The 14,720-nt window shown below is 38.6% G+C and overlaps 1 protein-coding gene and 1 long non-coding RNA gene across 2 annotated transcripts in view; both read left to right on the forward strand.

Moving 5' to 3' along the window:
• Positions 1-12,360, forward strand: part of AMPD3 (adenosine monophosphate deaminase 3) — a 33,172-nt gene extending 20,812 nt beyond the window's left edge. Inside the window, exons 7-15 of the mRNA XM_014966536.1 lie at positions 737-931; positions 1,179-1,310; positions 2,171-2,334; positions 3,484-3,610; positions 4,520-4,683; positions 6,638-6,758; positions 8,196-8,369; positions 9,468-9,578; positions 10,470-12,360. Coding sequence (XP_014822022.1) covers positions 737-931; positions 1,179-1,310; positions 2,171-2,334; positions 3,484-3,610; positions 4,520-4,683; positions 6,638-6,758; positions 8,196-8,369; positions 9,468-9,578; positions 10,470-10,646 — 1,365 coding nt within the window. The 3' untranslated portion in view covers positions 10,647-12,360. The remainder of the gene's footprint in view (positions 1-736; positions 932-1,178; positions 1,311-2,170; positions 2,335-3,483; positions 3,611-4,519; positions 4,684-6,637; positions 6,759-8,195; positions 8,370-9,467; positions 9,579-10,469) is intronic.
• Positions 12,361-12,742: 382 nt separating this feature from the next.
• LOC106902780 lies at positions 12,743-13,870 on the forward strand. The gene is made up of 2 exons (XR_001414588.1): positions 12,743-13,394; positions 13,480-13,870. It is a non-coding gene; the product is annotated as an uncharacterized LOC106902780 (long non-coding RNA).
• Positions 13,871-14,720: the final 850 nt, after the last annotated feature.

Here is a 14,720-nt window from a genome sequence, read left to right on the forward strand (position 1 = left end):
TTAGATTCCTTAAGGCTATTATCCTAGCTAATAGCTCTTAGGACCCAATATCCACCTACTGGATATTGCTGAGCTTTTAGATTCCTTAAGGCTATTATCCTAGCTAATTCTTCCTTTTCAGGAACTTGGTCCTTAGGAACTGCAATTAGTATTACCTGACTTTTCAAACAAGAAGTTGTTGGGGAATATAACTGATTTTCTTCTATTCTTTATCGGTGGTGTTCAGATAATAAACCCTTGACTGCAAGGAACTGCAACAGATTTCATTTTACATACGTGCTGGAGGCACCTAAGGAATTACACGTACTGAAGGGAAAATCTAAATCAACAAACAAACCCCCTGATCTCATCAGTTGTTTCTTTGAATTGTGTTCTAATATGGGCAGCTCAAGCAAAGCATATCTGTGGAAACCCTCTGGTTCTTGTCAGGAAATTTAATCTGAACCCAGGTCCGGTGATTTGCACTTATAATGTATCTTAACTTGTTGAAAATGTTCTTATTTAAGTAGGAAACTATTAATTGAGGGCTATTATATTTATAGTTCTGCTTTTTGAATAATTACTCCAAACCCAAAATCTCAGGGTTCTGAAACATTTTGACTTGCTTTGCCACTAATCCATTTCTTACTTAAGGAATATTTTAGAAGGCTTTAGTCATTGTTATCACTACATAGATACTTTGCTAATTTAAGTTTATCTATATGTATGATGATCATGAGTAACCTTTTGATTTCAGGTTGATACTCATATCCATGCTGCTGCCTGCATGAACCAGAAGCACTTACTGAGGTTTATTAAGCACACATATCAAACGGAGCCCGACAGGATTGTCGCAGAGAAAAAAGGCAAGAAGATGACTTTAAAGCAAGTCTTCGAAAGCCTTCACATGGACCCTTATGATCTCACTGTAGACTCTTTAGATGTCCATGCAGTAAGTTTATTAAAATGACAAAATAAATGAGAGAAAAAAGCTAAGTTTTCTAAGTGGGAAATTTGGATTTCTGCAGTTTTTGCATGATAATGCATGAATTCAACTTCTGATTTAATGTTACTTTGCATGTTTGAAGGAAGTTAGCATACCCTTTTTCTTTTCTGTGCCTTTTATTGCTAGGCAATTTCTTTTATAAGCTATTGTGTGTACTTAAAACTATGGTTATTTAGGTTTTTTCCTCCTCCAGGGTCGTCAAACATTTCATCGATTTGACAAATTCAATTCCAAGTACAATCCAGTTGGTGCCAGTGAGCTGAGGGACTTGTATCTGAAAACTGAGAACTACATTGGTGGGGAATATTTTGCTCGGATGGTCAAGGTAAGGAAGTTTCAAGCTTTTCCAGCTGTAGAGAAATGAAGGTTTGTAGAAGATTTGTAATACCATAATTGTACCTAGAGCTAACACTATGGTTAATGACTCCAAGTAGTGGGCTTGCCTTAGCAATTCATCAGAGACAGACCTCTGCTAAGTCAGTCACTGCTGGTTTCTAAATCATTTTATGACGTAGAAACTCATATGCATGACCTGTGTATGAGTTCAAAGCAGAGTCCTGTGCTGTTCAAACTAATGGAGAGCAGCCAAGGGACAATTCACATGCTTAATAATTTGTTAGGATGTAGCTGGCTCATGGCAGCTGCTTGGGAAGCACCTCTGCATAAATCTATCTCTGCACACGCACGCACAGGCTCCAAACTAATTTCTTACAACAAAAGAAGTAGTAGTTTTCATCAACTAGACGTCAGGTCTTCTTAGATGTACAAAAGTGCTTGTCTAAAATCAATAGGCTTAAAATTGCTTATCACCAAGAATTCTGGGTCAGATTCTCCATCGGTCTGCATATTTTATGTAGTAATTTGCTACAGTTTAAATAGTAAATTCTGATGTACCAATTTTAAACATATGTCTTACAAAAGCGTTAGTATTAACTCCACAAGAATATTGTCCTCTAAATCTAGGTCTTACAGTTAGTTATACTCAAATGATATCATCTGAGGTAGCTTGCTAGTAGAATATTTAAATGCCTAAAATAAAATAATGGATTAATAGACAAGAGATTCCCTTTAACGGGTGACAATACAGTTATGGCTGGTCTGAGGAAAATACAATTATAAGTATGCTACTAGCTGTAAATGATCTTCAGTGTCCTTATTAAAGCAAATCTATTTATTATTTAATAGGAAGTAGCCCGTGAACTAGAAGAAAGTAAGTACCAGTATACAGAACCCCGCTTATCCATTTATGGACGGTCTCCAGATGAATGGCTGAACTTGGCAAAATGGTTCATTAAGCATAAAGTTTATTCCCCTAATATGCGCTGGATTATTCAGGTTCCCAGAATCTAGTAAGTAATCAGGAGCTCTTGGTATTTGTAATAGTTTGAAATCATACCAATGATTTGTTTTAATTGCTGATATTTTTTAGATGGTTTATGAGCTGCCCTGTAGTTCTATTTATAAGCAACAGCCTGGGAAATTTATTCTTGACCATTGCTGCAGTTTTTCTGATAGTCTGGGGGTGGAAGATGGGAGATGGGATTTGAATCTACTCTTTATGAAATCATTCAAAACTACGGTGTATTATTTCTAAGTCTGAAGAGAATAAAACTAAAAATTACAACCGGGTGAAATTAAGCTGCATTCAAAGGCAAGTTAAAATACAATTTAGTAATGAAAAGAAATCAACTCTTGAATTCCGTAAAGGAATTGAAAATGGTCTGTAAAACTGTTATCATCAAACTTCCTCAAGATCAATGACTAAATGACAGTGAGCTTCAATTTGAACCCCAGATTGCTATTTGTAAGCTTAAATCAGTATCAGTTTTTCTTAGTTTTTAAGCATCCTTTGGGAATTTATTAAGTGGTTCTTTATTTCTAATACTGTATATTGTAGTACAGTCTCCTGTGACAATTTTGACAGCCTTAATAGTGGAGCTCCATGATTTGAAATTGCATAGTTGGAATATAAGTAGAAAAGGGGCTGTCATGGTCTCATATATCCCCCAGAGTGTTTCTCATTAGGGAGAAAGCTTCTCTCCTTTAATTTCTTGCATACATAATGTAATTAACACTTTCATTAAGTCATGTACTTAATGACACACTGTAGTACTGTTCCTCTTTTCTGAGAGGCTCACTAAAGCAGAATATTGTACCTTCATTTGGAGCAGAATGAAACAGAACCTTTCAGGAGAGGCAGTTCCTCATCTTCCCTATTAGTGCTTGGGTTGCTGTAAGGGGAAGGGTCGCTGTTCTTGAGACAGCATCTCCCCCTGCATGCTCTCTCTATTTTTGGAGCCTGGATGAAGCAGAGTGCCAGGCAGTGCAGCAAACAGAGCACGGAGATGATCCCTGCCCTGATACAAACTTTGACTTTCTGAATCCTGGTAGAACTGAAGCTGTAGAACGCACACAAATAACAGAAAATAGAACAGTGAGGAAAAATAAAATCTGATTAAAGGATGGTCACTACTGTGTAATTTTTTTTTTCCATTCAGTGACATATTTAGGTCAAAAAATATTCTGCCTAGTTTTGGGAAGATGTTGGAGAACATTTTTCTACCTTTGTTTGAAGCAACAATCAATCCCAAAGACCACAGAGAATTGCACCTTTTTCTCAAATATGTAAGTACGTTTGGATTTTCTGTCTCACATGAAATGGATCCTCTCCTGCTCATAAATTTTGTTTGTCCACAGCTATTTGTGGACATTAAGAAAGCTTCCCTCTCCATATATTACTTGTATTATTGTTTTAAAGCCCCCACATACAATTTAATAAAAGGTCCTGTTGTCAGATAGTTGCCATTTATTTCCTCTGAAACAGCTCAACAGCTATTTATTTGTCCTCTCAGTATCCTCTCTATAAAGAGTAACCAAAAAACGTTCACACACTCTTGTGTGGAGGGAACATCGTAATCCAGGATGTGTTCTTTGAGCTTGCCTCTGGGACTGGCCTCCAAAAAGGAGACAACAGAAAGAAAGCATTGTGTAGATCCTGATGGGACTCGGGAGAGAGGTGGGGATGTAGCTGCTGGGACATGATTAAAAGAGACATTTCTGAGTAACCACCAGATCTCTGAGGATTCCGGGGAGCCTCTCGCCCTCAACTGCATTTCAAATAACAAAGCAGATGAGTTTCAAGGATTATAATCTGGATCTGAGGGAGTTTTAGAGGCCTATGCCCCCACCAGGAGTCTGAAGGCTTTTGTGCACTGGGTCTCCTATTTGTCCCAGAAGAAAAAAACCAGTGAAACTTCCTTTGAGAAAACACATTATTGCTGCTGTCTGCATGGTATGACAGGTAGTGTAAGGAGGGGAACGCTGGGTCTCCTATTTGTCTCAGAAGAAAAAAATGGGTGAAACTTCCTTCAAGAAAACACATTATTGCTGCTCTCTGCGTGGTATGACAGGTAGTGTAAGGAGGGGAACGAAAGATGCAAGATGCTTTGCACAAGCAAGTTCTGAAGCACGAGTCAGTAACATTGAAGTTTGCTTCTTGAAAACGCTGATTTCTGTGAATGTCTTCTCCCACAGGTGACTGGCTTTGACAGTGTCGATGATGAATCCAAACACAGCGGCCACATGTTCTCTGACAAGAGCCTTAACCCTGACCTCTGGACCAGTGAGAAGAACCCCCCCTATAGCTATTATTTGTATTATATGTATGTGAACATCATGTTGCTAAACAACCTGAGAAGGTAAGTAGGCAATTTTCTCTTTTACAAGCTTCCAGAAAGAAAAGTCAATAATCTCGCTCTCAATCCAAGTCAGTGACTAGATCATATATCTTTTAAAGCAAAGGTTATCTTAAATTATTTTAAAGAGTCCAAGAGGAGTACAAGAGTTATTTTGAATACTGTAAAATGAACTCAAATGAAATATTCAGAAATTGTAAAAGTATCAGCCTAGTATCTTCGTTTGACATTTGTGTGCATCTTTGTTTTGTGAATTCCTTACACCTAAATATATCAAACAAAACAAAGGAAGAAACCCCACAAAATTGACTGGTTGACCTTTGCTTGGAATCAGGGTGGATTTCCAAATATAATGTACCTCTTGGTAACTTGCTACCTCCCAGTAATTTACGAGATACAAAGTTCTGTTGTGAAATACTGCTTTAAGGGTTGCTGCTGTTACCAAAGATAGACAAAGGAGGACATAATTATAAACTGCACATGTAGCTAACTTACTTTAGCATGCTTGTTGACTCATTCAGATTTACTACTTTTGAGACTGATGTCTAGGCAAGCAAAGCAGGGAGTTATGACACTGGCTGTGAGATCATGACTGTAAAAGCAGATCTTGGCATCAGGCTCAGTAAAGCCTGAAATTCAACCTGAGGTTATGTTCCTGACTTTGTGGCTGACTCACTAAGGGATCTGCACAACGGGCTCAAATTGAGGCACAGGGAGGTTGTCTGTTGGTATTATGGTGCCATCACTTACCTGGCAAGGATTTGGTTCATTACTATTTATAAAACATTTTGGGATTTTCTTACAGGAGGTGCACACGTTTGTCATTTTAACAGGTCTTATCTATATAAACATTTAAAATGTTACTACTTCTCTCCCACTGCTACCTCAAGCATTTCTAACACCCTATATAATCAAAGCTCATAATAAAAACATCCACCTTAAATTACCTTGTACCTGCAAAAAACAGGCCTAGTTGTTACTTTTAGTTCTATAATGGACAGGACACAGTACAGCAGGATATCTAAGTCATCCCTTAGTAAAATGTAGTCTACATTTTTTTTTCTTTTCCAAAGACAGAGTCAGAATTTAATCTCTAGATCATTTCAACTACTGTTTGAGAATCTTCCTAGATAATCTAATTAAATATTCTTACAGCAAGGTGAGATGACACAATTAGTCAACGAGTCAGCAAAAGTGTTCAGCAGGTTAAACATACCAAGTATTTGAGGCACCACAAGACTGTTTTATGCTGTTTTATGAGAAATGTCATTAAACATCCATCCTAGAACTATCTTACACTCTAGTAGTCCTTGTTGAAATTCTTTGTTTTGAATATCTCCAAATACTTGTGGGACATTTGCCTGCGCCGAGTACCAGGGTCCATTATAACCTAAAACCCAGCATAGTTTTTAATATAGATGATAAAAATAAAATAGTTCTAAAAATTATAGTGTGAAATCTAGTGTAATAACTAACCCTTGTAGATAATCTCTGTGCTACTGAGGGTGTGGTTTAATGCTACACGTAACCTGGTGAGGTGGTGGGTTGTTGTCACACCTCAGGTAGTGTCAGCTCACTCTTGGCAACGTGCTCCTTCCTTCATTTGGAATGATGTGGACACAGGTTGCATCAGGTCACTCCACTTCCATCTGCCACTTTCTGCAACTGAAATGAGTTAAAGAACGGTTCGTCTAGTAGCTGAACAACTGCTAAATGAGATGTCATTAGGAAAGGAAAGAAGGAAGACATAAATATGTCAGGGGGTGGAAGGGGCTTGGGCAGAGGGACCTGCCCCTTTTGACAGCAGCCCACAGGTAGGCCTGATTAGATGGCATGCCAAACTGTATGAGAATGTGTAACTTTTTGTTTTAAATTCCCATATTAATGATAATTATATATGAAATAGATGAAGAACAGGGCATTTTTTACTAGTGGAATTTGCTTTTGATCTCCTCAGGGAAAGAGGCATGTGCACTTTTCTGTTTCGCCCTCACTGTGGAGAAGCTGGGTCCATCACACACCTGGTATCTGCCTTCCTGACAGCAGACAATATTTCTCACGGGTTGCTCTTGAAGAAGGTACTGCTTATGGCTCACCTAAACTCATCTCTCTCTGCTGAGACATAGAATCTTGGCTAACAGCAGTCACCAAATTGACTTTATCTGGGCAGCCCCAAATTAATTTTCTTAGGAAGGCACAAGTAATTCTTCACTTCGATCAGAAACAAATAAGCTCAGCTGAACTTCCTATTGGTTATTTAAACTACAAAAATACAGCTTTTCCTAAGTGAATATTTTAAAGCTATGTCTTTATAGGGAAGATCAACTGTTCAGATAAATCAGGGACTTGGCAGCACCTGTTTCTGGTTACTCCAAGCAGAGCTAGAATTACATGAAAAAACTGCTTAGGCTTATTATTACTCCATAGTTTATGTCCCTAAATTCTAAATTCTTCTGTACAGGGACAAAGGTAATTTTCCCTGACCAGATCCCTGTCCTTCAAGGTTCATTAAGGTTTTGATGATTTCTGACTACAGTAACGGGGATCGCATGATCAAGAAATCTAACATAGCTGTATAACACAGCAATATTTTACATACAACTTAATTGTTATGACAGAACAAACAGTATCATTCCTGGTGTATCACTTAATAAAAACCATGACACAACTCATTCCCGGCCACTGTTTTGTAATTAAAATAATTGGTCAGTGGGTGGCAGACTTGGACTGCTTTTATTGAAATATTGCAGAAAGCGTTCTATTTCAAGTTGGATTTTCTAGTCACTGCTAGAGAGTTCTCTCTATTTTTCAACATATTCAAAAACAAAGAAAAATTTTGCCTAAAATAATTTCTGATGTTATGCTCAGAACCAGTAATTCATAAAATTAGACCCAAACAGAGTAGTGCTAAGGCTGTATGTAACTGAGGTATTCTTCTTTTCACTCTCTCCTGGTGCGATAAGCAGATGATGACAATGATGACAGTAATGGCACTTTTTAGGTTCGCAGGGTGGTTAAGCCAAATATAGTAATAAAAATGAGGTGATCACAGATTATATTATGTGCAACAGCAAAACACGACTTCTAATAAATTCAAACTACTTCTGTTCCTAAAATTTACTGCAGTCTTGAAGATAACAAATTCCTTAGTACTTCCTGCACATCTGTTATCTGTGACTTTCAGGTTTTTGGGGTGAAGTGTGCAGTTAATATCAAATGCAGTGCCCTTAATTGTCAGATATACTTAGTAATCTACAGTAATATCAGGTACCATATTTAAAAAAGATGACATATATGTTGAAGGATGTACATTATTTTTATAAAGATCACTAACATTTAAAATTCAGACTTTTAAATATTTTCTCAAAGAAGTTAGAGTTTAATGTCAACCTAAATTTTTGTTGTCTTAGTCCTCCCTCTGTAATGCTGTTTCCATTTCATCCAAGGGAAATCCTCCTTTTTTTCATTATCCCATAGTATCATTAAATGCTGATTGATTGTGTTCTGTTTTGCAGAGCCCTGTCCTCCAGTATCTTTATTATCTTGCACAAATACCCATTGCTATGTCTCCACTGAGTAACAACAGCCTCTTCCTGGAGTACTCAAAAAATCCACTACGAGAATTTCTCCACAAGGGCCTCCACGTGTCTCTTTCCACAGATGACCCTATGCAGTTCCATTATACAAAGGTAAGAATTGCAAAAAGCGCTTGTCTTTGAATTTGGCAACAGCACCACATAGGCCCAGAATGACCTGAAAGCTCTTTTATGTCATTGCTTAGGATATACAGTTTTATGTCTTTCAGTCACTTCATTCATTATTCTTCCTCATTCTCAGTCTACTGTTCACTGTTAGGTTTCAGAGGGGAAATGTCTGATTTCCTAATTATGTTTCTTTTGTACTCTTGCTTCTCCAGTGTTGGCTGTTGAAGTATAGAATGAAGGATGAGGCTGAAGGGAGGTTTGAGCCTTCATAAACAATCCTCTAGAGTGCCAGGAAAGTCCAGTTTCCTTACTAATAAATCTGGGGAAGTACGTTACCAAAAACATGATGTGGAATCTCTGAAGATGACGTATGAGCTGTTTGCTCAGGGAACAGACACTGATTCTTGTCCTTGGGTGGCCTGGCGGGACAGAAACGCCTGGTCCCTGGTTTTTATGCCCCAATTTGGTGGTTGGTGCTGTGAGGGATGCTGTGCCTCAGAGCGGCCTGTACGTGGCTCAGTTGTCTGTGTTCTGAAGACAAGCTGAGCTCTGGTGTGCTTCACCCAAACGTGACCTATCTCTGCTAGAAAAGACAGAGAGCTTTTGGGGGGGCTTTCTGCACCGATGTGGTGCAGCACCAGAGTTACACAGAGCGTGGAAGACCCTCAGCTGTGACAGCCCACTAGAGTCAGACCCAGCCTCAGGAGTGAGAAATTGCCCTGCTATCTGTCCCTGTAATATTCATTAAAGATTTACCAGAAGATCTCCAAGGATTATATTATATCCCCCGGGATCTGATGTGAAATTGCCTAATAAATGCCTCTAAGGATCTGGACTGCAGGCTGCAATTTCTTAGACTAAATAACTGGGTACCCGGTACCTATTACTCATTTAACACTCACCCTTGGGAAATTGGAAATAAACAATTCTGTTTGTTAGCAATTGTGATGTTAAAGTCTTAAATCTCTAATTTTTCACAGCTATCTAAAGAGCATGTATAAACGCCTTAATTATTAATGAGTACACAGCCATTTATATCTTATTTACATACAATTTAATATTAAACGTGTTTTGGTGCTACAGGAAGCTCTCATGGAAGAATATGCTATTGCAGCCCAGGTGTGGAAACTGAGTACCTGTGACTTGTGTGAAATAGCAAGAAACAGCGTGTTACAGAGTGGATTGTCAGATAAGGTAATTAAGGCTGAAAAAAAATATCTTTTGGGAATATTAGGGCATGTAGGTGACTGGGAAGTCAGTAGTCTAAAATCTGAATAGTAATGCATTTGTGCACATCCCTGGTCTCTTTTTATAGAAATATTCACAAACTATCTGCTATGCAGTTTTACATTAAAAAAAAATATTAAGGCTACCTTTTTCCTCAGTAGCTTTGTTTTGGAATTTCCCAAACAGGCAGAGAGATCAGGTGCCTGTTTATACTCAGTTCTGCATCCAGTCCTAAACCTGTAATTATTTGAGTGATACCCCTTTACTAGTAATTTGATACATTATGTCTTGCATTGACTGAAAACAAAGCACCTGTCGTAAGCCAGACATGTTTTTGCCTAGAAGGGGCTACTATAGAAAATATTCTTTTGGCTTTAAAATTCTGTTACGTGCATTGCTTTCTCTAGGACTTATTTTAGAGCATCCTCTCTTCTCTGTCACTCAAACATTCCTCTCAAGGAGCTGGTATTTGAAAGGGCTTTAGAAGTACGTTCTGTTGTTTCTTCCAACATTCTCTAGTGGCAACTACTGCTTTTCCTCTTGTGCAACATTTAACTAACAAAAGAAACCTAAGCCTCTTTCTGACCTCTCACCTAAAAGATGTAGCAGTGAAGACCCAGCACTAGCACAAAGGGTTTTGGCAAGCCAGACCGAGCACACCGCTGAGTAATTTATATATAAACTTTGGCCTTAATATCTCTCAAACTGGTTAAGACTGAGGTAAAGTTCAATGGCCAACGGGTTGAAGCTGCTCATTTCACTTGCACTGGAGTCATTCAACTAACAAATACTCAGCCTCACAATAAATCAAAGCAGTTGAGCTGACTTCTTCCTTCTTATGTTTAATCCTGTTCACAGGAAAAACAGAAATTCTTAGGGGTGAATTACTGTAAAGAAGGACCTGAGGGAAATGACATTCGAAAGACAAATGTTGCCCAGATCCGGATGGCCTTCAGGTACGAGACACTGTGCAATGAACTTAGCTTCCTGTCTGATGCCATGAGAACAGAAGAGATTTCTACGCTGTCAAAGTAGTTACAAGCTCCAAGAAACCAGAGTATTTCACTCCTAAGCAGGATATGATGCTAATTAACATTGAATCATGTCTTTGATGCCACCAAGACGTAACAGTAGAGAGGAAAACAGAGTATCTATGGAAGGTAAACAGCGTTTGCTGTTATCTTTTATTGCATTATTCTCATTGCAAAAATTTCATTTTCCACAACCATGAGGCTTTGTAAGATTGCTGTAAATATTAAATTCAAGCTCAGAACCATGTAATATTTTGTTTCATACTGTCTTAAGTGTGCACTATATTGTAGTTTGGAAAACAACAGAGAATATTGATAGTGCATCTGTGAGAGGCGCCTTAGGATGCGCAGGTGCGGACAGTGCACACACCCCCTGCTGTTGTCCTGCCTCTCTCAGTACCATCACCCATTGACCACTTGTAAGTTCATTTTGCCCTTTCATTCTGGAGGGTGTTCTGACACAGTTTTTATCTTAGTGTTTCAGCAGTTATACTGGAAAACAAGAAAAACCAAAATCCTGCACTCTTGCTTAATGACTAATTAATTACTTCCTGTTGTCACGTAGGATGTCTATGAAAAACAGCAGATTAATGCTTTTTAATCTAGTAAATAGAAAACATGGTGTCAAAATCATCACTCTTGTACATTGTAATAATGAGTCTGTCTAATTATATCATGAATACTTTGCCTTGAAAGTTGAGAACACTTTTTTATTGCTTTGTAAGGGGAATCTGTGGATATGCCGGTTCAAATTACTTGGAAATTTATGCAGATAATTTTGGTTGCATGTAAAGAGAAATTTTTTACTTGAACAAAGGAAGTGTTCTTACGAATCAGTGGTAGAAACTCCAGACCTGGGTTCTGGTCCTACTTCTGACATATTTTTACACATTTGTGTTAGTTTGTATTTTAGTCAATTAGAGTTGAATGTGAAGTCAAACTATTTATACAGAAGCTAGCCCACTTGAAATATGTCTCTTCAGATTATGTTATGTTAAACTTTTTATTTATGATGGAGTGGCTAGTAAAATCCAGTTACTGGAATATTTATCACTTTCAATCTTTTTTTTCTATTTGATCATCCTTCTTAAGACACTGTACCACTCGTTCAGAAAGGGTTAAAGGTAATAACATGATAGCATCCATGTACTGCAGAAGCTGCATGTAATTTCACACCAAAAAAGACCTGAGGCAAGGGGCAGCAGAGGATGTTGATGCCTGTACACCCAACACTACCCTAATTTGATGGCCTACAGTCCCTAAACTACGATCTCCAGCCTACCATTAGAGACCTGGGTAGGTGGAGAGGAGGCATCTTAGAACAGTAATTCAGAATTAATGCATAAAAAGCAATTAACGAATATATTTGCCAGTCAAGCCTCACTAGACCTAGAACCCTGCATGTTCTACTACACCACATGTCTCGTGCCACTTGTATTTCTTAGGCCAGGCCCTTCTCCTGGGGCTGGGGCACCTACATCCTTCCTTCAAGAGCTGATCGGGTCTGAGTTTCCCTTGTAAATGCAGCCAAAAGTAGCAGTGGTGACATCACCAGTACTAACCAAATCCTTAATGGCATAAATGTATATCTGCATTAAAGACACACTCTGTCCTCAGGCTGTGGCAGTTCAAAGCAATAGCTACAAGGACACTTCTGTAATGTGCCTGCTGTCCTGACCGGTGATTGCAGGGGAATGGCACCAAAGTAAGGGAAGGAGGAATTGCTAACCAAATCCTTAATGGCATAAATGTATATCTGCATTAAAGACACACTCTGTCCTCAGGCTGTGGCAGTTCAAAGCAATAGCTACAAGGACACTTCTGTAATGTGCCTGCTGTCCTGACCGGTGATTGCAGGGGAATGGCACCAAAGTAAGGGAAGGAGGAATTCCCTGTCACCTCCTATAGCTGTGCAGCCCTATAAGAGCCCCCTAACAGAGATGAAACCTAAAGCAGCCTGGAAGGTGAGGGAAACTGAGGCACAGGAGTTCTGGCCGTTCAGTCTCTATTACAGCCAGCGTCATGCATAGGGAGCTGCAGTGATTGCAGATGTTCTTCATCCAGACTCTGGCTGCAGACAGGTGGTGGGAGACCTGACTTGAGCTCCTCAGTGACCCAGCCTAATGTCCTCAGTGTCCAACTACTGCCAGATTTTGTATTCCTTCTGCAGCTAAGAAGTGTGTGAAGTTGTGCTACTCAACTGTGTGATGACAAAACTGGCCAAAGTTCTTAGTCACCGATGCCTGTTGGCCTCACTGTTACACACTTCAGCACCTCATGTAATGCATTATCAGAATTGGCCAGGGTAGTTTCCTTTGGATGACATCTGAAAACAGTGGTTTGAGCATTTTAGCTACATAAAGTGCTGATGTCTTGTTTTCATTAGTACAACTTACTAATAAATTGTTATAACATTATTTACCTGAGAAAAGCGTCTGTGTCCAGGCTAAATAAGCAACATGCTCCGTTTGAAGAATTTAAATTCTCAGTCTTGTCATCTGATAAACATTGCTTTACTTGGGTTGTTTCACCTGAAGAGTACTATTAGTGCTGCTTTTGCTGTCATTTACATTCATTTAGTTTTCTTAATGTTATACCAAATTTGTGTATGTTTTTACCTTTTAAGCTTTACCTCAAACACATCAGGTTCTAATATGTCTGTAGCTTGTATTGAAGAAAAAACCAAAACTGGATTTGAATAGTCAGTTAATGGAGAATAATCAGGATTCTAACAGTAATAACAGTAATGCAAGTGGCCACGACCACAAGTTCTGCTTTCTGCGCTTCCTTGTGTGCTGCTTTTAAGGATAAATTATAATTATACAACAATAACGCAGGTGGCCACGACCACAAGTTCTGCTTTCTGCGCTTCCTTCTGTGCTGCTTTTAAGGATAAATTATAATTATATTATGTTTACAATGAATCTATCTGAACAATTTCTAGTGATGCTCTTCCATGCTGTTACTTTAGCAAACTTAGGGCATTTGCCACTGGATAATACAGTTGTTTTTCTCACCCCACAGCTACCTTATCTTCTCATATCATTGTTCTTTTCCTTTCTGTTCTATTTGCCTAGTTAAAATCTTAAGTCTGAAGAAGGTGGGTGGAGGGAGGGATGTCTGTAAAAACTGCTTTTTCTTTCTGTGCCTGGGTTAAATGATGTTTATCTTTTGCCTCTTGTGGAAGCACTAAATAATACACAAATAAATAAATTATAAAAGACTATGGTTAGGGGGTGTGTGTGTGTGTATACCCCTCAATAGAATTGTAGCTGCTTAAAGTCGCCACATTTAAGTAGAACTAAAAACCTATGCAATGAAACTTTTAGCAGTACAGAAGCCTAAAACAAAATTATGGACTACTACAGCATGAAAACTGAAAACAAGCCCCACTGGAGATAGAGAAGATAATAAGCAATATTTAAGGAGAAGGAGCTAAAAGCTTAGCTGACTTAAAGCAATTCAGTGTTAATGAAAACCCACAGCATGAAAACTGAAAGCAAGGCCCACTGGGGATAGAGAAGATAATAAGCAATATTTAAGGAGGAGGAGCTAAAAGCTTAGCTGACTTAAAGCAATTCAGTGTTAATGAAAACCAGCTGTTCGATTTGTGTTGACAGAAGACCTGGCATTACATCCTGAAGTGAAATTGTATTTATTGCAGGGCTGCCCCCAGTGTCTCCTCCTGCCCTGGCTCCACATCTTGATACTAAATTGAGATTCAAAACACCTGAATTTGGGAGCAGGAAAGCAGTTCTGACACTCATATAGCACTTTCAACCAGAGAAGAGTGCTCATTTAATTACCTGTTGGATAGTATTCTCCATTCCACCAGACTTACACCAGGCAAAGTTCCATCCAAGTTCACAAAACTAATATTATTTATTTACTTTTTTAATTTTAGGCCTACAGACTCACAACCAGTGTTTGTTTAATATTTTAACCTCTCCAGTTAGTTTAGTGAGGTAAGCAATAGGTAAGCAATCACCTAGGAAAGCAGTTCTGACACTCATATAGCACTTTCAACCAGAGAAGAGTGCTCATTTAATTACCTGTTGGATAGTATTCTCCATTCCAC

The sequence above is a fragment of the Calidris pugnax genome, unplaced genomic scaffold (genome assembly GCF_001431845.1).
Source record: "Calidris pugnax isolate Ruff unplaced genomic scaffold, ASM143184v1 scaffold26, whole genome shotgun sequence".
NCBI classification, from domain to species: domain Eukaryota; kingdom Metazoa; phylum Chordata; class Aves; order Charadriiformes; family Scolopacidae; genus Calidris; species Calidris pugnax.